Genomic DNA, 27,694 nt, shown 5'->3' on the forward strand with positions numbered 1-27,694 from the left:
GATGATGATACTTCAAAGCAGAATTTAACATGGCATGCTTTAAAAATATAAAGTTGATAAGCATCAGTGTTGCACGCTGTCGTATCACCATTTCGGTTTATTATACAGTACTGTATTTTTTTCCACTCGTTGAAGAGCCATTTGATTGAGAAAGGACATAAGGGAATCCCTAACGAAAGTTTTCTTGTGTTCCAGTGGCTGAATCAGACTCATAACGCCTGTGTGAATTATGCTAATCGAAACGCAACGAAGGTAAAATGGAGATAGAAACATGAAAACTTTCCTCTTGTAATTGCATTGGTAAGGATTTTACCTGCGTACTATACATGCACTGTTATATGGACCTTACAAATATGAAACAAACAAGGATTCCTTGATGGTGGACTTAGAGTGACGACACTGCACCGGCTTCCTCGAGGTTGTGTGTTTAAATCCCAGTGAAGGCAGCAGTTCCTTATTACCTCTACCAACGAAGGTGAAGGAGGTTATGTTTTCACCCCTTTCTGTCTGTTTGTTTGTCTGTTTTTTACTTAGGAAATCTAAAGATTTCCTCAGTATATTGATCACTCCCGTCCTCTGTTTGTGTGTTTGTTTGTTTGTTTATAGGCACGATAACTCGAGAACAGAAGAAGCTACCAATGTCAAATTACACAAAATGATTCAGGAGGGTGATGGCGAGCGCAGATTAGATTTCAGTAAAAATCGGTCAAAGGTCAAGGTCACAGTGAGGTCAAACATCCAAAACACGATAACTCGAGAAAAGTTACCACAGGTAGGTATTATTGACGGAGCGTGAGTTTGGAAGATCGAGGTAAGTTCGGTGGAATTTGTGTGTCAATTCGTCGAGTTACGGCTGTTTTTAAAATTTCAGCGTTAGTGCCCATGGTGCAGAACGCCTTGCCTTGTTGTAGGCCACGTTGTGTTTTCGATAAAGATGGTGTTTAAAAGTCATTTTTCATCCCAATAAAGCTTATCGTCGCATGCCTGACTCGCTAAGCCATCGGATGGTGTAAATATTGTTTGTGGATGGCCGAATATTACGGTTTTATGACATTGATAAAATAATATTAAATAATTCCGTAAATTCCTGTGGAGAAATGGAGTATTTTTGCTTCGGTCGACGTTACGAGTTCGTTTTAACTTCGATTTTAATTTTGTCTTCGGTTTTTGTGATTGCTTAGGCCTAAGACCCATTTGCTCTACGGCGAGGATACGGTGGCCGTACGCCCTCTGAATTGACAGAAACGTGCGGCGGCCGCAGAGTTTCTGCGGTGGCCCTACACCGTTTGGCTATCTTTTACAGGCCGTAGGGGTCGCCGTGGAATTATAACACGGAGTTATAACTTTTTTCATTTCTACGTTCGCCGTAGCAATTCAACAAGCCGAAAAAAAAACTGGTAAAAAAAAATAATTATAATAATAATAATTAACCCACTCGTTACCGTCTGTCTGGCCGCACGTTCGCCTTAGGGCCCCCCGGCGTGAATCACACGATCGTGAATCACACGATCCTTTTTAACAACAGTGGGGAACTATCTGCACATAAACTTAGCATCATAACTGATCTAAGGACCCTTTATGGTGTATTGCGAATTTTTACAGCCGTAACAATATATAAATATATATATATATATATATATATATATATATATATATATATATATATATATATATATATATATATATATATATATATATTCTGTAACATAAAACATTAAACCTCTTCTATAATTTGTACATAAACTAATTCCTTCATGGTAAACAGGTTATTCTTACATGTCTTTACAAAGGGCCTCAGGGCAGTTGGTTTTATTATATATGCAAGTCTGATGCAAAAGCCTTGTTTTACCTCATCTCGGTGGAATCATTTCAAGGAAAACTTGAATTTATTTAATCAAAAAGTGTTTGCTCTTACTGTGGTGATGTCTCGTTCTTATCTGCAGCATTTCTGTATCAAACCCGATGACATGTTTGTTTTTCTGTCACCCAGCCAACTCCAACATCCAAGTTCATTGAAGGTTACATTGGTGCTGTGGGGAGTGCGGTGTCTATCGCGGTGAGTGTCTCAATCGTGTTGCTCACAAATACCAAGTGAACTAATGCAATCATTGTCTTAGATCTCCAAAATGATTACAATTTCACACGTTTATCTGAATACTATTTTGCTTTTCCATACTTATCCTTTGGTAATATTTATTGTATAATGGAAAAACAGCCTTAAACAATTTCTTCTTCAGCATATAAGGAACGAATTGGCAATGGCAATTAACTAATTTCTGCAATGTTTGGCATCTTTGTATATTGTTCAGAGGATTAGAAGTGTGGCCTATTTTGCTAAAACGTACAAAGCAAGCCACGTGATTGATCACATTACTTTTTTTTTTAGCACATGAATGGAATTCCGAAGGATATTGGTGATTTCCATTTGATATATAGTATTTGTGTATGTGTGTCTGGAATCTTTGATAAAATGTGACTTTTCATGCAGTATGGTGTTTCATCATATGAATATCACTGATTATCACTTTTTAAAAAAATGACCTGAGTGTTATTATGACAAACACATCTTCTTGTAAATATTTTCAATTGTTTGTTTTTGCGTTTGTACATTATTCTTTCAGAGCCAAACCATAGCACCTAAAGGCCCCAAATTTTTAGTGTTGATACGTCAGAATCTGAGCATGGTTTAATGCCACCATATGTTGGCTTTGACATCTGTTTTGAGGCCACCAAAGGCCACTATAACGTGTAAATTGGGATATGGGGTCAGGCACTGCTGCCGCCGGCCTACAGGCAAAAGTTAGCCACCATGAGGTAAATAACTCCATCCCTTTTAAATGTCCAACATGCCCGAAACCACTGCGAGGAAAAGCTCATCCATCCGGGCAGCACCAAGAGTCCTCCATTCCCTGGGAGCCGGTAGCCCCTGCTATTGCTGAATAAAATCACATCCCAGGTCAAAAAACCAGTAAAGACCAGTAGCTTACTGGTCAACTGGTACCAGTTGAAAACCAGTAGCCAACTGGTACCAGTAAAGCCAGTTGGTTTCTTACTGGTTTTAATATGGAAATTGGAATAGAGTGATATATTACCAGTTGAAATACAATGTATTTAACTAACTGGTATCAACTGGGACCAGTACATTGTAACTGGTATCAACTGGGAGACCAGTACATTGCAACTGGTATCAACTGGGACCAGTACATTGCAACTGGTATCAACTGGAACCAGTAAGACTTTAACTGGTACAAATATGAGCTACTGGTTTTTTCAACTGGGAAATTGGAATTCTGACTGAATTTAACTGGTACCAGTTGAAACCAATAGAGACCAGTTAAAGACCAATTAGAACCAATAGAGACCAGTTGAAAATGTGTACTGGTTTTAACTGGTTTTTCGACCTGGGATGGTTAAAAATCAAGGATAAAGGAGGTAAAGCATGAAGAGAAACAACAAAATCCACAACAGTTTATTTCATGACATTTATCACATTTTGTTCGGAGATATCACACATGAGGGTTTGTTGATTGCTCTTCTTTGAGAGTTGGACTGAATTCTCACCATTTCTTAATGCCATTACAGCTCAATGTGTGCTGTGCTTGCGTTTTATATTTCATTGCTCAAATTTTACAATGAAGCACTTATCATGTTGTTTATACAGATGCAAATTCCTCTCTGTCTCTGTCTCTGTCTCTGTCTCTCTCTCTGTCTCTCTCTCTCTCTCTCTCTGTCTCTCTCTCTCTCTCTCTCTCTCTCTCTCTCTCTCTCTCTCTCTCTCTCTCTCTCTCTCTCTCTCTTCTCCCCTCCCCCCTCTCTCTTTCCATCTCTGCTGCATCATTCTCAGCTGTCCAAGCTGTACAAAATTGATACAAAAAGGGAAATGGTTATCTCTGTGTCGCTTTTTTCTCAGAGATGGCCCAACAGATCTTCCTCAAACTTTCAGAGGTCCTTCAATGGGTGAAGGGGAGTATTTTAGGGGGGGGGATTCTGAAAAAAAAATAGGGTTTTTGTTGGATTTTTTGTTTTTTTTAATCTCTCAATAGTGCAAGTCATTGTGGCTTTGTGAAAGGGAATACTAAATGATCCCCGAGCCCATTCCTTAGTGGGTGTAAGGAATTGTTTTTGGCCGCACAAAAATTAGAAAAAGAAACAATATGATTTCTTCATAATGCCAACAGGATTAGAACAGCACTGGGCAATGCTGGGTATTCCTGCTAGTCTGATATATCTCAATGTTTTGAAGATTTACTTTTGAATTCCCCTTCCATGTGTGATAATAAAAACACATTTCCTCATTCTTGTATAAATTGCACCCATTGATATTTGCTTACATGTGCATGCACTTTAGTTGTAAGCATAGACATTGTATCATGAGAATGCCTGATAATTATACTTATAGCAGTGTGATGAAAGTAATTATTCAGTGATGCTTTCCATCAATAGAGTCTCACAAGAGATGACATATTCATCGCGGTCCGGCTCCATCGCACCCTGTGTTTTGTTCTGAAAACCAGGGCAGAGGCCATGGCACTCCTTCTGCCATTGGCACGCCGAGCAGCAGTACCACAAAGGAAGTCATGCTGTGGATAACATGGCAACCTGCCAGGCTGGGCCCAGCCCTGCAAGGGGAAAGGCGTGGAGAAAGGAGGAGGCCAGGAGAGCCGTGCACTGCGTTGCGGAGCCGGCTCCAACAATAATGCACACACGCTGACGGGGTCACGCCTCCTGAGTCTTTTCCTCAGTTAGAGGCATAGACATGGGTGGGAACAATGAGAAAAAGGCAGGCGCACAGCCAATAAGAAGTATGAGTATCATTGGCTTTCACAAGATGTACATAGAGTCGTTTTCACGCAGAATTATTTGTTCTTCTGATCACGGTGCAATGTGGGCTCAGGAGTAAGTGTGGAGTAAACTGCACTCAAGGTGCAGATAAAGCTGTAATGTAACTGCTGGAGTCCAAAGCCTTGAAACAGTTACAAACAGACAGGACTTCAGCGTAGTTTTCACAATCTTTCCAAATCTCACTTTGTGAAAAGTTATGTTGAAGATTGATGCATTAAATAATGACGTGCTCGTTGGATCAGGTGTAGTTATTGATATTCTATGAAATTATTAATTGCTGTTGCGATATTTTTGGTGTTGTTTTTGTTTTTCTCAATATTTTTCCTTTGTTTTTATTTCTCTTATCCATTCTGACTCGACGTTTATATGACTTGCATAGTAATTATTTTGCACACACATTGCATGATTCCAAGAAGGTATTGATGTCGACAATGCTTGTTTAAATGGTAATTAAGTTGTTTCTTCATCTGAGGTTAATGTAATACCTTCTCACAATGTTCTGTCAGGTTAAGTATTGTATGTTTCAATATCATTGCTGAAGGATACATAGAAACGATTAAGGTTTGTTTTTCTCGAAGCTATTTCTTCTGGTTTTTTTTTTCTTTCAATACAGGTGTCAAGGCTCATGGAATAGAAAAACAGCAGGGAACAATGGATCGACAGTCAAAATGGATCAAACAGAAAATAGTGTGACAACAATAAACAGATGGAACACAGCACAAGGAGAGGAATTGGAGAAGGGTGAGAACAGTGTTTTAGTGAGTGTTAGTAAAACTCGGCAGTGAAAATAAGAGATTATGAGGTGGCGGTGGGCAGCAGTCTTGAAAATTATTTAGGGAAGAGCTTGAGACAACTAACTCACGAAGCTAGTTCTCAGGATGACCCAGGCAAGAAAAGACGGGTATCCAAGAATGAGATGAGCATTGAGTTTGGACTTGGGGAAAGTAATAAGGATTTGATTTCTGGCAGAATGCATGCCATCTGGAGAGGCTGGGTCTGCATGTGGAGAGGTGAGAGTAGGAGCAGGACAAGAGTATAGCTTTTAAATAAAATCTTCATGGCCACCAACTTGTCAACAATTAGCAAAAGCTGATCCTGAGACATAACCTCTTGTGAGCTTCCAATGATACAAAGCTAAATCTTCATATTCCAGGGCCTCATGAGGATCAAGACTGTTCCACCACCGGCCTCAGATACACTACTAGCATTGGTGGTCTCATGGTTAGAGCATCTGCTCCGAGTCTGGGAGGTCAGCGGTTTGAACTCCGGCCGAGTCGTACCAACGACTTAAAAAATGGTACATGGTGCTTCCTTGCTTGGGGCTCAACATTTAAAAAAGGATAGAGCATGGACAAATAACCATAAGTTGGTGATTATAGTGCAGGTTTTGATGGGTCTTATACCCTCCTATGTTGAAGTTCTTTAGAAAGGAACTCGTATTATCATGTCAAGACTTGAAGCAACATACTCGTCGTCTGGAGCCATATTCCATGACACTACCGATGAAAGCATTAGATACTGTTTATACGCTGAGGATGGCAGAAGAAGGAAGGACTTGGTCCAACGAATAGTTCTAAATATTTGTCTGGCTTTGGAAGCCAACTTTGAGATTTGACCTGCACTGGACAGCTTAGAGCTGATAGTTTGACCCAGGAGCTCCATAGACTGTACCTCTTCCCCCAGAGGCTGGCCACAGAAATAAATTGGGAAATTTTCCTGCTGGAACTTATGGAGGGACAAATTGACAATAGGAGTCTTTCTTTAATTCTTGTTCCAGGTATATCAATAGTTGCTTATTTTCCTCAGCTCAGAAATGAGGAATGCTGCCACAACCTGCCTGGCAGAGGGGAGCAGAACTTTCGCACATGGAATGGAGTTGTCCACAAAGTGATTCAAGTGATGTTTTTTTTTTTTTCCAATGTCAAAATACATATCATCTGTATCAAGAACAGGATTGGTCCCAGAACACTACTTTGAAAGACATTGTGTTCAGATTGGGAGTCGATTGTGGGAAGTTTCAGGAAACAGTGGGAAGTTTAATTTACCTCGGTTCTAAGATTGAAGTTAGTGGAAAATGTGAAGGCGAAATTAATAGACAGCTTGCATTGGGGAGAACAGCAATGTCAGGTTTGACAAAGATCTGGAAAGACAAAGATGTGACGACACAAACCAAGAGGAGGCTGATGAATGCTCTGGGATTTCCAGTTGCAATGTATGGATGTGAGTCATGGACTGTGAAGAAGAAAGAAACGAAGAACGTTGACAGTTTTGAAATTTGGTGTTGAAGTCTGATGTTAAATATTCCTTTGACTGCAAGAAAAACAAACAAATCAGTCCTTGAACAAATTATACCATTATGTACATTAGAAGTGCTAGTGCTAAACCAGAAACTGTCATACTTTGTACACATTATACATGCAGAAAACGAAAGTCTGGGGAAGTCAACCATGCTGGGGGTGGTGAAAGGAAGAAGAGGAAGAGGTAGACATTGTATGCATTGGATGGATGCGGTAAAGGTTGCAACCAAGTTTTCTCTGCCAGAGCTTTGGAAAGCAGTGCAGGATAGAGATATTTTGGAGAAACCTGGTCATGGATGTCACCCGAAGTTGGGCACGACTTGAAACTGGATCACTTGCTTGAGATTGAGGGCATTCATCCATTACTGATATAGCTGAAGCAGCATGTCATGGTAGATCTGTCTGTGCAGAAGCCAAACTGATAGTCGAAGATAAGAGGCTTCAAGAAAAGGTGAGTCGAGGTTTGCTGGTTTATTTTTGTTATCGATTCCATCACTTTGCGTATTATGGCAGAACGAGGTTGACTGCTCGAAATGAAAAATCGAGTCTTAATAAGGACTATCATCAGTCTGCATCTGCAGAAAAATAAGGAGAACCTATTTTCTTCACCAAATTTAGATACAGAGCTAACTCAGAGACATCCACCAACGATTCAGGGTTGTCACCATACCTCTGTCAACATTTTTGCTCAGAACGTTTGTTGATTGTTGTGTAGTTAAGAGGATCTGATTTGACACTATTCTTCTGCTTTGGAGTAACATGGTGATTGCAAATGGTGCAGGCAGGTGGTTCATTGAAAATAACCTTGAAATGAGCAAAGAAAAAGAAGTATAGGCAAGAAAGATAATGGTTCTTGAATCCTCAGGCACTGGTGATATCGAGACCAGTAGCAGTGGAGGGATCAAGAGTGGTGAGGAATTTGTCCAACTTGATAGGAGGAAAGTTCATGTGCTATCAGATGTTTTCAGTGAGGGGTGTAGGATGGGTACAGTGAGGAAGGGCCCTTCTCTGCAAAGACACAGTAAAATAACATTAACATGAGCAGCATTCATTATGACTCATCCTTCAAGAGTGAAGGGACAGAAGAGAATCTTCAAGCGACAGACTTGACCAACTGCTGCAAAGTTTTTGTGGATGGTCAACTAACTGTGTGTTTTGACCTCAGGAGAGATTGATGCTGAATTTGGCACATCTGAACACAGGAAAACAATGGTCATGAGCTTTGTGGAGTCATTGTCGGCTCTCATCACTGAGGTTGACTTTCCAGAACGAAAAGGCGAGCTGTGTTTCTCACCATGTAAATTGTTCTGCAATAAAATAATGTTAAACACTATAATTGGAAGTGTGAAGGTATGAACTGGGGGGGGGGGGGCGAGGGGTAGAGATCAGGAGAGAGACTGAGACAGAGATCGAGATATAGATGTTGAGAAATGAGTTGCAGACATCTCGATGACCAGATATACATTTGTTGTGGTCCAATGTGTGAAAGAGATGGTTGAATACAGTCAAGATCAATCAGACTCTTTACTATGCTGGACAATTGATGACTGCTGTGACACACAAGAAGCAATCACAGCTGTACACCACAAAGTCGAGGACGTGTAAAATGAAGAATAGTCAGGATAATTCCCAAAAGCCGACTTGAGGAATGATGTTGAGGATGCTGAGGCCTGCAAAAGCATAGAAGGGATGAGATTAAGTTTGGAGATGTGTGATAAATGGAAGCTGGCATTATGGTGGTGGAGAAAAGATGAGTGAGGTGTGAATGATTGATTCAAGGGATCTCTGGAGTAATGGTCTGGAAGCTGTTGAGCTCAGGGGGATGCAGGTGCAGATGGAGAACGGAGAATACAACCGTATTATTTTGAGTAAATGTATTACAATAAGTCCTTGAACGTTCACATTCATGATCGTTTTTTAATGTCATTCGTCTGTGTGGGCTAAGACAAATTCCTACCTCTCAATCAAACATATAGTTGACCATCTCATTGTTTACCTGCAGTCGGTGTCAGATTGTTTGATTGCATGAGATTTCCATGGTGGTCTTCAAAAAATACTCAAATGATTGTTGTTTTTTTAATGTTCAGTCAAGCTGGTTACCATCTGCATGTTTTGCAAAAATAATCGAAGACCCAAGTATGTGTACAAGCCCTTCCCACTATATAAAAACCTTTCCCAGGGTGACACGCATGTTTGGAAAGGGGTGGATTTGAAGTCTCCCGCTGTGTACCGGGATGCCTAAGGTAGTGAGGCAGGCTGCCCCCATTGCAGGGGCGGAGAGCCGGGGAAAGGGGCGGACCGTGCTCTTAATCCCTTTCTGTTTATTTGCTATTCACTCTCTTTTACACGGATTTGGAGCTTTTCAGCGTGGGGTATAATATTACTTAAGTCATTTGTCTGGGCCTAGCAGTGGGGCTCTCCCACCCGCTTTTGATGTCTTGCTTTTCCCAGAGCCAGCACGGCCTCTAATCCTTCCGTCCGGGCAGCCCACGGGCTCTGCTGCGGCCCAGCCTGCTTAGCGGGCCTCACGGCTGAGCTGCCGGGTTATTGACTGACTAATGAGCAGAATCGGCAGGACCCGGTGTGCCTTGTGGCGTTTCCGCCGTTGTACGCCAGCTGTCTTTGTCCTAATGTTCGTTCACAACACTTGACCAATCAGCATGGTGTATGTTCAAAGGCGGGCAAAGTTACTTGAACTGAGATTTTTTTTTGATCTCCCACTTGTGGGTGAGACTGAGAGCTTATGGCCTGAAAAAAAAAGCTAAAAAATCATTATCGTGGCACCTTTTCTGAACATGAAGTAGTTTTTTTTCTTTCTTTCCTTTATTGAAAAAATTTCATCAACGTCAAGCACAGGAGTGTTTTTGTTTGTATTTATTTGGGATGCACGATGATTGTCCTGACGAAAGTTATCACCCGATAAGCCCACAAATACTCGTGCAGAAAGTCAACCCGGTCGCTCAAAGCATATGGTTTTCATTTTGCACAATGCGCTCGGCATATATGTATAGTGCTTGCGTTACAAAAGGATATCTGTAGCTGCAGACACTACTGCCATTTTAAAGCTATTAAGTTCACAGAACGAAGAATAACGAACATAAGTGAAGTGTAGTGCAAGGATGAAAATTTATATTTTTCCTTTTCATACCTACCTTTGATCCACAACGAGGTTTTAAGTCAAAACACCAACCGTAGCTCTATGTGCGATGCTCTCCACACAACCTCTCTGCTTTTTTTTTTTTTTTTTTAGCAGTTTTACCAGATTTATCTTGGTGATTTATTTATTTATTTATTTATTTCCCACTGCACATTTCTGGGCATATAACGCTGGGATCTGCAATCATTTTGCAATCGATTAATTTGAGCAGAGCGAGGCAGCATCGTCTGCGTTATTGATTTTCACCTAGAGTAAAAAGCAGGTTGCGTTAATCTCTCTCACAGCTTGACTTGCACAATTAAGTCTCCCCATGGGGGTTTGCGCGCAATGGGAATGTGGGCGTTCAAGATTCTCGCTCACTGGGTTTGAATCGGGTCCAAGAAAATGCCCCGTTTCACCTGCCAACCACATCATCATCGTGTGACCACCTGACGAATAACTCGGTGTAACCCAAAGTTGTTTGGTGATTTTTTTTTTTGTTTGTTTCTATGTATGTTGCTTTACACAAGATGTATTGCTTTGCTTTATTTTTACCCTTGTCGTAATAATGCAACATATTATTGTTCTTGTTGTTATTAATTTGACTACAAATATTAGTTTTTGCAAAAAAAATAAAAAATTTGAGCAGCAAATTTTTTTTTTTTAAAGCCACATGTATGGGTTGCCCAGAAAAAGGTAATTTATTGCTTCGGGTTCGGGGTATTTTTATCACTTGCTATATTTACAATTATAATAGGTTGGTTGTTTCTGTGATAAGTCAAATAAATAATTTGCTTTTATATGTAGCACTTCCATATATCTTTCCAATATTTGTCTCTTGGATACTTTATTTCTAATTGTTGCACTTTATTTTTAAATAACAATGAATCATCCATCATAGCTTACATTTTTCTGGACAAACACATATATATATATATATATATATATGTGTATAATTTTTCTTTTTGTATGTTCTTATAGTTGTTTTCTATATTGTGTGGTCTGCATGCAAAGGAAAGTATTTTCACGGGAATTAACAACCAATCTGATCAGTTTATTTGCCACTGTTATACCATTCAAGTTACTTTTTATGTGCCACAATTATTCATGTTAATTTTTCATTTTAATCTATTTATTTACTATGATTAACATGTGTAATTTATTTCACCATTTTGTGCATCGTCGTTTCTTATCATCAGTCAAACTGCACTTTATATTGATCCCAATCAATTAAATTTACCATCGCCGCCGTGAGGAATCGTCGGTGCTGCCTAATCAGTTCCTTGAAAAAAGTTTTGCTGGGTGGTTTGCCGTTACTTTCCCAGAAATCAGTCAGGGTATAGGAATTTGTAATTTGTTCATGGTGCCGGTGATAACTCGACTAACGTTTGTGAAAGACACGGTAGGATGTTTAACGTCCAGCAACGACCATTGCTGGAAGACGGGTCCTCTGTCTTAACATCGGTCCGATGGATGGCACACAAAATGATTCCTCGCCCTGCATGTAAAAGCACTAGGATGGCAGTTTATAGCTGGGTCGGGATTCATATCCAGGCTGGACAGCTGAAAGACCAATGTGCATATCTCTCAGCCCTATAATGATCCCGAATAATGATCATGTTGGCCCTATAATGATCCGAAAAGATGCAAACGCTAAAAGCCGATACGATGAGATTGATGTTATTGCAATCCAAAAATTTCTCCTTTTCCATTTTTTTGTCAGGCTTTACGAGGTGGTCAGTTCACAAAGTTCATGTTAAACAAAAGTGAACTTTCAAAAACTAAGAATTATATTGTCTGATAATAATATGGGTTTGTTGTACTTCACAGCATAATACTAAAGAATACATCATGAAATAATATAAGCAATGTCACCGAATTTCCTGATAATTTCTCCATGTTTTGCCTTCATGGTCCCACAATTGCCTGTTCATTCTTTCAATGTTAATTAGAAATAGTAACGCAAGTTTTTGTGCAACAATTTAAAATTTCATAAGTTGATGTTGTGAACCGTTAAAGGGAAGTGTAGTGTCTTTTAGCTCCTTTTAATGAACACAGATTGTTTCTCACCATTAGGAACATTGCCACCTCGATCCTCATTTCAAAAACTCTTCACAATGACGTGGACGAGTAATGTTTTTAGCACCTGTTTTCAGGTCTTTCCATGCACTGTTTAAATGCTCATTTGGTCAATTGCTTATTTCACTTTTATTTCAGTGTTCGATTTCATTTCAATCAATATTTTCAGACAGCTGGCTCACTATATCCTGTGTGCAGATGTTGACTAAAGCGCTCATTCGTATATTTGGCGAAAGAACTGATGTTTCATTAATATATTCCACCATTTATTTTACATCAACTCAAGCAAAACTCAGTGTTGACCTTTAAACTAGTGACAAAAGGCAATAACAAAGCAGAGTTTGCGTTGAGTTTTCCCTGAAGATCAGCTTCGAGACCAAGATGCAATGCCCCGAATAGTACAAAACAGTTTTATTATAAAAGGCGGCAGTGTCTTTACAACACCGTTAAATGGTCGAATTACTTCTCTAATGACTTGAAATTATTTGGTTTGCAATATTTTCAGGCAAATTTATAACATTATTACTGAAAAGTGCGTTCAAATGAATGAGCAACCGATGATATTTGCACACACTTGTGCCATCAACAAGCAAACCGTTTATGCTCCAGTTATTTAATACGCATGAGCACACATGGCCTACGTGGTCCCTGATCAAGGCCACTCTTACCTCGTCCTCACAATCCATACTACACCAAGCGGCATGCTCTCCACAAACAGCCATAAGTATTCGCAGGTGATTATAAGTCATACATGTAACTCGCTTACAAGCAGTCATCTTTTGGCTCTTGATTTTTCCTCAAAATGATGTATTATTCTTTGCTGTGGGAAGAAGATACATCATCATTACTTACTCGCAAATACAACCATCGCTTCGCTGATGGGAATATTAAGGGGGGGGAAGGAGGAAGAGAGGAGGGAGAGACGAAAGTGATGAGGGAAAGAAGAGGGAGGGGAGACAAGGGGGATGGAGAGAATGGGGGAGGGAGAGGGGAGGGGATACAAGGGAGAGGGAGAGAATGGGGGAGGAGGGAGAGAGAAGAGGGAGAGAGAGAAGAGGGAGGGGGAGGTGGGAAGAGGAGAGGGAGGGAGAGAAGGGGGAGGGAGAGAATGGGAGGGAGAGAAGTAGGAGGAGGAGGAGGAAGGGGAGAGAGAGGGGAAGGGGGAGAGGGGGAGGAAGGGGGAAAGAGATAGAGGAGAAAGGTGAGGGAGAGAGTGGAGGAGGGGTGGGAGGCTATAGAAGGGGGTAGTTAGGAAGGGAGGAAAAGTGAAGAAGTGGGGGGGAAGGGAGATAACATCTCACCAAACATCGCTATATACTCCATAAAGGAGGGGTGGAAGTGAAGATGAGGGGGAAGTGGGGAGGGGGAGGGCGTTTAGGAGGAGGTAAGTGTGAGGGGAGGGGCTCTCGACTTGCATTTGTTAGTGGGACTTCTGAAGAATGGGGGGGTAGTACAGCATTGAACAAAATGGGGTACACTAAAACAGCATGCGGAAACTGCCAGGAGGTGTCCATGGTGGTGGAGATGGGAGGGGGTTTATAAGTTGGTAAACATCAGTGGAGGGGGAAGGGAGGCATCATGATAGGAAGGGAAGGGAAGGTGGCGTGAGGAGCTGGGAAGGGGATGTGAAGAGGTGGGGAAGGGAAGGCAGCATGAGGGGAGGTAAAGAGAAGAGCGATAAAATGGGCCCAAACAGCAACATATTCTTTTTAACCACTGGACTCAACATAAACCGGGCGGGAGCATTTAAAACCCAAGCTATCGACAAGGCAAAGACCTGCCTGCATGCATGCATGCTCGCACATGCAGCGACCTTTGCAGACCTCCGGTCGGCTCACTCCGAATTGGATTCGCTAATAATACACTCTGGGGAATAATTCGCTAATAATACAAGCTAATACACTCTGGGGAAGCCGTTTCAAATTCAAAACAAAACTGTCAGTCCTTAACAGTCCCCTTAACAGAAAGGGAAGATGAGGGGAGAGACAGAGGGGAGGGAAAGAAGAGGGAGGGAGAGAGGGGAAGGGTGTAGAGTTGGGAGAGGGAGAAGAGGGAGGAGAGGGGGTGATTCCGGCAATGTGACACAAAGTTTAGCGTCCCTCCAAGGGACAGCACACACATTGATGAATCAGCCTGCCTGTGAAACCCCAGGATGACAGTTTATAGGTTGGTCGGGATTTGAACCCAGGCTAGACAGCTGAGAGCGAGCGTGCGTTCATCTCGGCTACCTTGCCGTGATGTGGTGATTCATTGCTTTGTAACCACTGAAAACATTTTTTACACATTGTAATCCTCTAAGTCCCTCTGCTGCTGAAGGTGAAGGAGGTTATGTTTTCGCCCCTTTCTCTCTGTTTGTCTGTTGAATTCGCTATATATGCTAGATATCCCTTATTGTCGGGTTTTCCGTGTGTGTGTGTGTGTGTGTGTGTGTGTGTGTGTGTGTGTGTGTGTGTGTGTGTGTGTGTGTGTGTGTCTGTCTGCAACGCGAGGCTCCACAGCACAAACTAGCAAACCGATTTCGATGAAACTTTTCCAATATGTGCAGTATTTGTTGGGAATGTGCGTGTTTGAATTTTGTTGCCAAGCAACCACCCGTTGCTGTGCAGCGGCCGAAAAACCGCGTACAGTATTTTCAATACTTGTCCTTCAGTTTTGAATGTAGAGAAACGAGACCTCGGAATTAAACACTTCGAGATATTTAGAAAATTTCACTTTAGCCGATTTTTGATTTTGGTTTTATTTTTCAAATGGTAGTCCTTCAAAAATAGGGTGTCTATTTACCGTAATTTTTTATGAGGCGTGCCAGTTTGCAAAATACTCAATAGGAAAAATCTTGCCAGGCAGAGGAACAATTGTATGTGAACCAATACGTCTTGGCAATGAATCTTCGTTGGTGGATCAGTCAGAATGAAAAGCATCGTATCCAGCGCTTCGATCCTAGCGAATCCCTCATCGCCTACCGGCTTGTTTGTTTGTTTGTCTGTTTGTGTACAGGATATCTCAAAAAGTTGTGGATGGATCTCGATGAAATTTTGTTGACATTTATGATCTGGATCCGACTACTGGAGTTTTTTTAGTGATTCGTCACCATTGAGTGATTGGGCTAAAAATGATATATAGGACGATATCTCAAAAAGTTGTGGACGGATTCGGACGAAACTTGGTGGACAGGTTAGGTGTGTGACAACGACGAACTGATTAGATTCTGGTGAAGATACAAATCCGGATCCGGATGTGATAGTTTTTTTAGTGATTCTTCACCATTCAGAGATAAGGCTAAACCGATATATAGCACGATATCTCAAAAAGTTGGGGATGGATTTCGATGAAACTTGGTGGACATGTTGAGGGAATGATCTCGACGAATTGTTTCAATTTTGGTGAAGATCCATTTCTGGATCTGACTACTAGAATTTTTAAGTGATTCTTCATCATAGAGAGATAGGGCTAAAACGACATATATCACGATATCTCAAAAATGTCATTGGGCCAGATATGTTCTCATGGATCAGGCATTACAGGGTGGACTTGTGCGCTCTACCGAGTGCCCTTCTCCTTTATTTTGTCTTCCTAACTCCAGAGATGTCCCCATGGAGAGCCGAGCTGTGGTATCTCCATGGATGCTTGTAGAGATCGAAGCTTGGAGAGCGCTCGCTCAGTGGCTGAAACACTCAAGCATGCACTCCAACGAAACGGTTGAAGAAACTTTAAAAAAACAAAACGTTTAATTTCCTGTTTGTATCTATCTATGTCAAAGTGACAGGTCATATAATGAAAGCAGATCTTACAAAAAGGGGAAACATCATATAAAATAAAATTGCACATTTTCAGCAGGTGAACCACCACCCGAGGCACCACATGACATCGTGGGGCCAAACGCAGGCAAGTGGAGCCTGAACTGAACTTCAGGCTGAGCTTTGTGCAAGTTGATCGATATATTCACTGACAGTGAAAATACTTTTGCCATGAATGACCATGGCTTGCAAGTGAACAACCATGCAGTTTGTGGAGTGCTTGCCAAGAGGCTTAAACACTCAATCAAGCACTCCCCAACAAAGCGGTTGATAAGGAACGTTTGACTTGGCAAGCAATTTGCGATCGCCATTTGAGCACACTAAACACCTCCCGGAGATGCCCAAAATGTCACACAATGTCTGAATTGGACAAATGAACACATTTTTTTTAGCAGTCGGAACTGCTACTAAGTTCAATTCCGAAGTTTAAAATTTGAAATTTGGCTTAGTTTAAGAGATTCTAGAAGTTATGGCATGTACCAAAATGAAATAAAGCCACGAACACTGACGTCTCCAGGCATTTATAATCATTGCAATGTATCCAGCGATTCGTAGAGATGATGATCAGGCATTTGATGATATGCTGCAGCCTGTTCCAAGTCAAGACATTACTGAGCAAGCCAAAAATATATAAATGGCAAATTAAGACCCCACTAAGGGACAGCGAGGTGACCAAGGATGAGCATTGATAAAGGATATAATTAAATAAGTCTATTGATCATCTTCAAAAGGCGTGTTTTAATTCACCTAAACATCCAATTTTCATTCCTGCACTCCCTTGAAGTTCTCTTAGTATGCATGCAATGTTTCAGGTGACTTCATGGTTTTGGAGTTATGGAGGAGACACACACACACACTGACTGCCACATTGACTGATACACACTGGCATGTTTTTTTTATGATTGACACATCTAAATAATGTATATAATAACAAAAAGCACCGTCTATGAAGCCATACAGTTGCCAGTCCATGAAGCCGTCAGTCCATGAATCTGACAGTCCATGAAGCCGTCAGTCCATAAAGTTGCCAGTCCATGAAGCCGTCAGTCCGTGAAGCCTGTGACTATTTGCTTATTAATTATGTTAGTTTGAACGTTAGTTACAGACTACATGTACATCTATAAATGACTTACTATTGGAATGTACCTTTCACAGTGAAGCCATGTGACTATATCTATATCTATATATTACTAAAACTCTCATCTTGTATGTATGTCTATATGTATGTATGTATGTATATATGTTCCCGAAATACAGCCAAAAGGGTGCACGATATTTCGGACCGCCTTACTGAACATTCACCTGTGGTGTGCAGTATCAAGTTTCGTTCAAATCGGGCAACGAAACAAAATATTAAAAAATCAATTCCCGATTCAGTCAAGTCCTCTTTAGGAGAATTTGATCAATGCAAACAACCTCAGTGGTATAGTTCGCTGGAGATATCTTTTTTTCTCTTGAAATTATATTTTTTTCATCAACCGCTGTCACGACGAGAACCCAACGGGTTCACGGGTCGTCTAGTATATTACTAAAACTCTCATCTTATATATATATATATATATATATATATATATATATATATGTATGTATGTATGTATGTATGTATGTATGTATGTATGTATGTATGTATGTATGTATGTTCCCGAAATACAGCCAAAACGGTACACGATAGCGCAAAAATTTTAGAGCCACCTTACTCACCATTCACCTGCAGGGTGCAGCATCAAGTTTCGTTAAAATCAGGCAACAAAAAAAATGATTTAAAAATCAATTCCCGATTCAGTCAAGTACTCTTCGGGAGAATTTGATCAATGCAAACAACCTCAGTGGTATAGTTCATTGGAGCTATCTTTTTTTATTGAAATGATTTTTTTTCATCAACTGCTGTCACAACGGGAACCCAACGGGTTCACGGTAAATCTAGTGTCTAATAATTATATACTAGCATAACCCGCGCTCTGCGCGACATGTTGGGGTGGGTGTGTTTGAGAAAGGAACTGATGCAAAGTATCAGTAGTAATTTTACTTTAATGCAGTAAGTGGAATACAAGGTTCAAAGTACTTCTTGTTACACAATGTTTTGGGTTATAGCATTGTCATTGTGGAACCCTTGTTTTGTAGTTGCTATAATTTGCACCGTAATGTCCGAGAACCGACGTGATCGTGAGAAGGCAACATATAGCTGACCGTGGTTAACACCGGCTCTGGAAGATATAACCCAACTTTATCAAAGGTTTGGCCTTGCACTTTGTTTATAGTCATGCAGTAGCTGACTCTTACTGGAAACTGTGTTCTTTCAAGAATGAATGGCAAGTTCCCATCTGATGGGGCCAGTTTGATTCGTGGTATCAACACATAGTCACCTTTGTTTTCCCCAGTTAGGATCTCGGCATCTAGAACATGGGTGTGGAGATTCCTAACAATCAGTCCTGTACCATTACATAACCCTCTTTATATATCTAGGTTACGTAAGACCAAAGGACACAAAGCCAAATGCAGTAACCGTTTTTGGCACGATTTCACTGTTTCAGAACCATTTTATTAACCTTTTTTGTACCATGCACCTCATATGGTCTTTGAGACAATGTAAGCCGAATATCACGTTACTCGAGCGCAGAACAAAGTCGAAGATAGCGAGACACTAAACCACAAACTCGGAAATAATATATAAGATTGTTTGAATGTCAGTTTCACCCTGACTTCACACACGTATGTCTATTAATTATGTACCTTTCGACGTTTTCGACGGCTGAGACCCCTTCAACCGTTGAAGACTCTTTAAGACTCAAAAGACCCTGAAGACCCAGATGACCCAAAAGTACCCAAGGACCCAGAAGACACAAAATACCTAGAAGACCCAAAATACCAAAAAGACCCCGATGACCTAAAGGTCCCCAAGGATTCCAAAGACCCAGATGACCCAAAAGTCCCCGAGGACCCAAATGACCCAAAAGACCCATTAAGACCAATCAAGATCCTTTTACCTTTAAGACCCTTCAGACACTTGGCACCTTTATATGCCTTCACCGTTTAGACATTTTATACCCTTTAGACTTGACAAATAATTGGGGGTATTAGTAGAACAAATGAACAAATATAATGAAAAACTGAAAAACAAATGACGAAAATAACAAAAAACTGGAAACCAGAGTGATACCTTCCATGGTGGCTCAAGGTCACTACAGATATAATCAGTCTGTGTGCAATGCATGTAAGTGAAGGGGGAAGGATGCGGAATTGGAGTTGGGAGGGGGAAGGGATTTGGAGTTGAGAAAGGGGGGAGGGATGTTGAATTGGAAGTTGGGAAAGGAGGAAGGGGTGCAGAATTGGAGTTGGAGAGGGAGAGATGTGGACTTGGAGATTGAAGGGGGTAGGGATGTGGACTTGAAGAAGAAAGGGGTTGAGGACTCAACGTCACATTTTACATTTCAAGGAATTTCCATGGGTCCCTGCACTTATGCTGTCAAAGGACATTCCTGTCAAACTCCTGAAATATTCCACACTCTTTTGGGAACAAATTCCCTAACAACAGCCTGGTGAAACCCAGTTATCTGCTGGTATATATACTGTACGTGTGTATGTATATATATATATATATATATATATATATATATATATATATATATATATACATATATATATATATATATATATATATATATATATATATAGATATATATATATATATAGATATATAGATATATATATATATATATATATATATATATATATATATATATATATATATATATATATATATATATATATATATATATATATATATATATATATGCATCGGCACTCCCACTGTTTGGGCGAGATTGCCCATCTCGTCTGTGGGCAATTTAAAGTGGTAATATTTCCACAAAGTGATACTTTCTTCTGGAACACACTGCACAGTTGAAAATAATTTGGATATATACTGTAACCATATTTGGCCTTGCTGGACCATACAGTAATGTTTTTGTGCTATAAAATTCAACAAAAATAGAATTTTCAATAATGATATTTTCTGGGACACACTACACACCTGAAAATTATTTTTGGGACACACTACAATCATATTTCTTGCTCTTCCATGAGCCTCAACTATGCATACAAAAAATGTAGAGCTTTTGTTATGTAAAATGCAAAAAAATGATAAATTTACACGTCGTGATCTTTTTTTACTGGAACACTGTACACCTGAAAATTATTTTTTGGACATACTAAAACCATACTTTGCCGTGCTGGATCACACGGTAACGTTTTGTGATGTAAAACGACGAGTGATCAATTTTGAAGTTTTCGTCACATACATATAATCAAGAAAAAAAACTAACAAAAATGTAAAAGGACAAAGGGATGTTATTCTAAAAAGTATGGAAATAAGGTCGGGATGGTCACAAAAATGATTGTGTGAAACCATCCCTACATCTTCCTTTGAACAATCGTTATCCCTAGAAAAGACACGGTATGTGTGTCGTTGGTTATCTCCACATGCGGGTTCCAGAAGGTGGAACGGAGTCCTCCCAGGTCTCGAAGTATCCACCTCTGTTTCAGTAAGAGATCGTGATTCATGGCCCAATTTGTGAAGTTTTCTTGTTCTCAAAGTTTTGGTCCGAGGGCTCTCTTGAGGATCGTCACCGAGCCCCGGACAGCTTCCAACAGCAGTTGATTTGTAGTAATATTCCCAGGGATGGTTTTTAAGATCTCTGCAAGGTTATTTTTATCATTCACATTGCCCCAATAATCACTGGTACAATTTTGGCACTCTTCAGCTTCCAGGACTTTTCACCTCATTTTTGCGATCTTAGTATTTGGTCATTTTCTTGATTCCTGCATTGTTTATGCCAAAATTGCTGGGTACTGACGCCTCAATTCACAATGCCTTCTTTTATGTGTTCCACAGTACTATATCCAGTTGCAATCCTTCCTATTCCTTTACAAAGGAATGCAGTTTTGCATACTTTTCGTGGCATCCTTTCAAGCTGTTAAAATTGTGATAGCAAAGGATGCACCAATTAAGTCGGTTCATGTCGGATGGTACCAGGGTCATTGCCATTTACATTGAGAGAGGCAGCCCAGAAATACGCCGTCTGAAGATGAAGATGATTATTATTATGAACGAGATTTGCCAGTTTTGACTGATCTCGTTTTTTTTTTTTTTCCTTTTCTTTGGCTTTTACCATGGTTTGGAGTACTGTTGGACCCCACTATTCGCAGATTCGTTATTTGCGGAACCCATGTATTCATGGTTTATAAATTGTAGGCGTATTCATGGTTTTTTGCTAACCTATTCATATTTATTTTTGTGGGCATTTTCACGGTTTTTTTCCAGGGATACTCGTGGATTTTCACGGGTGTATTCGCAGTTTTTCATGGTTTTTCACAGGATTTTTGATTTTCCCTCATGAACCTGTCCCCCCTTTTTCCACTGAAACAATGCCTCGACATTCGCGGCATTTTCCAGGAACATATTCCCCATGAATAGTAGTTCTGACGGTACTGAAAAGTGATCCCTTCCTAGACAATCAGCTTAACAGACCAGATAGGCTCTCGTATAAGCATCGAAGTGACTTTTCCAAGAAGATACTCCAACTTTAGTTTTGTATGTAGCGGGTGGGACTGACATTTCTTTACTCACCATCCATACATATAGAGCGTGCTAGTGCACTCTCTGATACATACGGTGTGCAGCCATTAACTCATTAGCTCCATTATATTAAGATATATATGAAAATATGTCTCACACACGTCCAAAATTACATGTCTCACTTGCAGAGGCAATCAATCATCTCACAATTAATTGCTTTACTCATCTCAACCTCCCCACCTCACTGTGACATGCATTATATGTAAGTACAAAGATAATTGCCCAAAGAGCTGAACATCAGCAAGCTCATCACCATTTCCATCCAAAACCAAGTGGTTCAATTACAAGAAACATTGGCATGAGGCACAAATGCTGACAACTCAAAAGCTGTGTGACCAATCAACCAACACCAAACCAGTTTCATCATGAGTACGGTGTAGGCAGATGCAATATTCCATTGGGGCAAAAAGACATCACATCATTGTTTCCTTAAATGCTGAGAATACTTTGCTCCATTATCAGCAGTGCAATTAATAGTCCAGCACATCCACAAACTGTTTCCTTTGTTTTATCAGGTGGGGTTGAACATGCTCATCAGCAGAGCAAAAGGATTCAGTCCAGCCACACGACTACTTGTGCAGCGCTTTGTCCCTTTCCCAGCCATAGGTAAGTTCTGCCTCACAGTCATTACTTTCCTCATCTTCCTGTTTCCTGTTTTGTCAGATTATTTAAAGAACCAAGCTTTAATTAACTTTTATATACCAGCTTTGTCCAGGTTTGCTGTTTTTAATAATGATTATCATAGTAATGTTATTGAAATGAGGAACAATTGTATTTTTTTTTTCATAGTTCTGAAATGTGATTTATGACGCATGTAAAAATGATGGGATTTCTAAAACCACCCAATCCCTCTTCGTCCCTTTCCCCACCTCGTTCTCCCCCTCATCTTCCCCCCACTAAATCATCCCCATCACCATACCTTCCTTCCCTCGACTCAGATTTATTTTTTGTTTTTTGTATACAAAAAAAAAAGTCAAGGGTTATGGAAAAACAAGAACGCAGAACATATCCGGATGAACAATAGAAGGAGGGTGAGAGACCAACGGCATGATTGAGGGACAAAATAGATATAAATGGGACTTGGACAAATATGGGATGTGCAGAGGAATGAGGGGTAGGGGAAGATGCATGGGGTGGACAATATGAATACAGAAGCAAACTCTCAGAAAGGAAGAACTGGAATTTGGAAGGTGGTGGGTTTGGTTTGGGAGGTGGGGGAGGGGAGGGTTAACAGGGAAGAAAATATCATGGTTTTTGGATGGGGGATGATTTTTGGTGAACAGCTGTCTTGAAGACCTGAAGGGAAGAATGAGATCAAAGAGAATGTGGAAGTTGATTCTACAGGTGGGAAAAAGGATGAACAAATGAGTGAAGGTGAGGTAGTGATTCTGGATTTTGGGAGCTTCACCAGAAGTGGGTTATTGGTCGACCGCATATGCACTGCAGAAACCCAAGGTGACAAAGCACGGAAAGAGCAGAGGGTGCAAGACCAGAAAGGAGGTAGTAGAAGACAAAGAGACCACCAACCTTACTCTGATGGGAAAGTGATCGGTTCATATATTCAACTTTGTTGCAGGAGATTCCAATGATCTTTGAAGGCCTTGGCATCCAAGGTGTCAAGCTGAGCAAAGTGTGAGGCAGGAGCACCAGCCCAGAGGGAAGAACAGTACTCCATCAAGCTGCATATGAAGGTCTTGTAGGTGGATAGGAATTATGGTGTGCCAAAGAAAAACTTTGTATGATGGAGGATGTTAGTCTGTGACTGGCTTTGGATGCCAGGTTGGAAATGCAATTTGCTGAAGAAGGATCGTGGCTGATGGCGAGACCCAAGAGTTTGAGTGACTGAGCTTTTTCAAGAGGATTGTAAAGAAAGTATATGGTTGGGTTTGCCACACAGTCCTTTCAGAGAGAGATGGTGAGAGTGTGAGATTTGTCTGGATTGAAAGACATATTCGAAGTGTTTGAGCAGCTTGTGATTCGATCAAGGTCTGACGATATGGAAGAGGCTGCTTCCTGCCTGACTGAAGGACGAGGGATGTCATGCCAAAGGATGGAGTCATCAATAAAGTGATAAAGAGGATTTTCCCGAGTCAGGCTGTTTGTTTGTCTGTCTGTCTGTGTGCAGGATATCTCAAAAAGTTGTGGACGTATCTGGATGAAATTTTGTGGGCAGGTTCGGTGTTTGAAAAGGACGAACTGGTTCGATTTTGCTGAAGATCCGGATCCGACTATGATAATTTTTTCAGTGATTCTTCACTATAGAGAGATAGGGCCAAAAACGATTGCATAGCATGATATTTTAAAAATGTATTGGGCCCGATATGTTCTCGTGCATCAGGAATTACATGCCGGAGGTTTGCACTCTACCGAGTGCCCTTCTAGTTATATAATTTATGGTTCGACCTCGAGGCAAAACATGACCACATCTCAGTTTGAGTGTGTTCCCCTGAACCGGCCTGCACTTTTTTCCTTATGTTGAACTTACGAGTCCCTTCCATGTTTTTATTCAATGTTACGAGTCCCTTTCATTGAACCGATGAATCCTTTCAGTGCAGTAGATATTTTCACATGGAATTAAAAAAAAATAGTTTGAGGTGTAAGAGTCAGAGATGCAACGTCCCAGTGGAAGTAAAGGGCCCTATAAACAAATATAAAATATAGAACAATGTAAAAAATAAGCTTGCTGACTGTTTACAATGAAAACTCTGGTAGTTGCTGACTTCCCCCATTTTCTCAGATACAAGGCTGTTAATCCACAAGGTTTATGTTTTATTTGCTTGGGCTAAAAGGACAGTACAAAGGTAGCAGACTCACCTTTGAAGCGTCTCATCAAGATTTAATTTCCGACCCAAATATTTGCTCTCACCTTGGTGCTTAGTAGGCAGGGCATTGCATCAATGGTTATGCCATCCTTCGGGAGGGGGGCAAGGGGACGTTAAGCTGGCTGTCTCGTCTGCTAGCATTTGTTTGTGCATGTTAAAGATACCCCATGTGTATTTTGGAAAGAGTAGGCCATTGCTTTCTATTGCCTTGGCAAGCTTCCAAAATTAACACCCGAACCTATAGCACCCTGTGACGGGGTGCTAACTTGTCTGGAGTTGTATCTCAGCCACAAAAAACCACTGCAGCAGAACCGGTGCTCTGGAAACAGAATTTAGTCATGGATGGATGATGATGATAACAGAGCTAATTAAAGAGCTAAATAAGCAGCAGCTAGACAGTTAATATTCCTTCATTAAGGCATTGCAGAAATGGTGCACATGAAATACACAGACAAACAACTAAAATTAAAGATCACTCATCGAGTGACACTTGGCAAAACGGAATGGCACTCAGTATAGCATTTACCTCCGGCTAGCTGAATAGTTTATATTTTGTATGCCACTGATAGGTCGGATCTAAATCCGGACCTCGACCAAAATCGAATCGACTTGTTCTTGTCACCAAACCAACTCATCCACCTAGTTTTGTCATAACTCATCGCCAGCTTTTTGAGATCTCATTGGATACATCGTTTTTGCCCCCATCTCTCAGTGGTGAAGAAACACTTGAAAAATTCTTGTATCCGGATCCGGATTCGAATCTTCACCAAAATGGAATGAATTCATCCTTGTCACACTCCCAACCTGTCCACAACCTTTCTGCAGAATCCGTCCATAACCTGTTGTGAGATATTGTGCACTATGTCGTTTTGGGACCCATCTCTCAATGGTGAAGAATCACTTGAAAAATTCTCGGATCTGGATCCGGATTCGGATCTTCACAAAAATCGAATCAATTCGTCATTGTCGCACACCTAACCTGCCCACCAAGTTTAATCCAAATATGTCCACAACTTTTTGAGATACCATGCAATATCGTGTTTAGCCCCATCCTCTCAACGATGAAGAATCACTTAAAAATTAAATAATTCTCGTGTCTGGATTCAGATTCAGATCCTCACCAAAATTGAATTTATTCGTCCTTGTCACACACCCAAACTGTCCACCAAGTTTTGTCCGAATCCATCAATAATCTTTTGAGATATTGTGCTACATATCATTTTTGGCCATGTCCCTCAATGGTGAAGAATCACGAAAAAAAATTCTCAGATCCAGATCCGGATATGGATCTTCACCAAAATTTAATCAATTCGTTCTTGTAGCACACCCAATCTGTCTACCAAGTTTCGTATTAATCCATCTACAAGCTTTTGAGACATTGTGCTGTATATTGTTTTGGCCATATCTCTCAACGGTGAAGAATCACTAAAAAAGATTCTCAGATCTGGATCCGGATTTAGATCTTCACCAAAATTAAGCATTGCTGACCTTGGCTGGTCAACTATATACACAATTAATTTCAGAACAATTGCTTGAAAACTCTGGACAAAAATCCTCTGACAGACAGACAGACAGACAGACAGACAGACAGACAAATGCTACAGATCAACATACTTGGCAAAAAAATTTTTCGCCAAGTAACAAGATTGGCAGGAATAGAAAAAGTCATAGGTGGTTGAGGATAGACAGCGAGCTCGGTGAAGTGAGGGTGAAAGTTAGTGGAGGTGAATAAAACCCTCTTATTCAAGGTTTATTTACTGGATGACCACTTAAGACATAGGCTGGGGATGGTGGATGGCTGATGGAGCAGATTGCAACACCAGATTAGAGGTGGTTAAAGACCTTGAGACCTCCAAGCTGTATGTTGTGAGAACCACACGCCATATTCCTCAGTTTCTTTATGGATAAGTCTGATTCTCAGAGCTTTAGACTCCGTGGCATCCAAGATGTATGAAGGATGGATGGACACAGATGCTCCAACACACAGGGGACAGCACTGCTCTGAATGTCTTTGTGAAAATGCAACCTTTTGGATTGCAGAGTTGAATGATTCAAAGGGATGACTTGACTCAGTAGAGTTTGTTGGGTTTGCACTTGACTTTTGAGGCCAGCCGGAAAATATGATATTGTATGTGTGATGGTGAGGCACTTCTTCAGGAGCTCAGGCACTTCTTCAGAAGATGACAGAATTGTGATGGGGATTGATGATTACAAAACATTTCCTTTTAATAACCCCCCCCCCCCAAAAAAAAAAACTCCAATGAAGTCTCGTGAAATCTCATCAAATATTCGAATGGTTAACGAAAGCTCCTTTTGTACATTAAATGATTTAAGAAAAGTTTTGAGGTCTCGACTAAGTTCTGATACCAACACGGGTATCATAATTGGTTAAAACAACAACAACATTCCAAGAGTATGATTGGTCCTTAAGAGTTGAGATGGTCACTGCATTCATTTTTATTTCGTGAAATCCGAGGAAATGTGATGTTTTAATTGTTCCGAACAAGAATTCATGGAGAAGGAAATGACTCGTGTGGTTTTTCCAGATGTTTGCATACTTTCCATGCATTTTCAACTCTTCTTCTAATTTACCAAGTAGTTGTTTTTTAAGGAGTTTGTTTAGGAGTTTGTTTTGTTTAGGAGTTGTTAAGTTTGTTTAGGAGTTGTTAAGTTTGTTTAGGAGTTGTTCAGGAGTTTGTTTTCATGCAGACAACAATGATGGAAGTTTTGACTATTTTATTTTATTGTCATTTTCATGTAGTTTATTTACTTTTACCAGTAGGTTGGCATGTTTAGCACTCTCAGCTGAACCCCTGACTCGTGATGCTCAGAGCTCAGGTTCAAATCCCAAACACTGTCTATTTGTCCATTGTCGAGCAATGTTGTTGGGGGGCTGGAAGGATGGCTTTTGACGTATGCGAACTCAGCCCTGAGCTGTCTGGCCTGAGTTAGAATCTCGGCACTGCTATGAACTTTCAACTTGGAGTTTTACATGCAGGACGAGACATCAATGTGGCTAACATCCCTCAGATGGACATTTAAATCGGGTGACACATCTGCCGGCATTCGTTTGTCAACATTAAATATCC

The 27,694-nt window shown here is 40.6% G+C and overlaps 1 protein-coding gene across 16 annotated transcripts in view; it reads left to right on the forward strand.

The window, feature by feature from the left end:
- LOC147015668 (sideroflexin-5-like) overlaps positions 1-27,694 on the forward strand; it is a 380,656-nt gene that overhangs the window by 178,005 nt on the left and 174,957 nt on the right. For 13 of the 16 annotated variants that reach the window (XR_015049781.1, XM_085848047.1, XM_085848056.1 and 10 more), the window contains 3 exons: positions 196-252; positions 1,991-2,056; positions 22,299-22,389. Coding sequence is in view for 15 of the 16 variants with exons in the window: in XM_085848047.1 (XP_085704173.1) it covers positions 196-252; positions 1,991-2,056; positions 22,299-22,389 (214 nt within the window). In the remaining variant the exon portion in view is untranslated. Of the gene's footprint in view, positions 1-195; positions 253-1,990; positions 2,057-4,443; positions 5,396-18,269; positions 18,347-22,298; positions 22,390-27,694 lie in introns of those variants that run through there. The other 3 variants (XM_085848062.1, XM_085848060.1, XM_085848063.1) reach the window with 3 other exon arrangements.

The sequence above is a fragment of the Eptatretus burgeri genome, chromosome 12 (assembly GCF_056783735.1).
Source record: "Eptatretus burgeri isolate ZD-2024b chromosome 12, Ebu_testis_v1, whole genome shotgun sequence".
In the NCBI taxonomy this organism is placed as follows: Eukaryota; Metazoa; Chordata; class Myxini; order Myxiniformes; family Myxinidae; genus Eptatretus; species Eptatretus burgeri.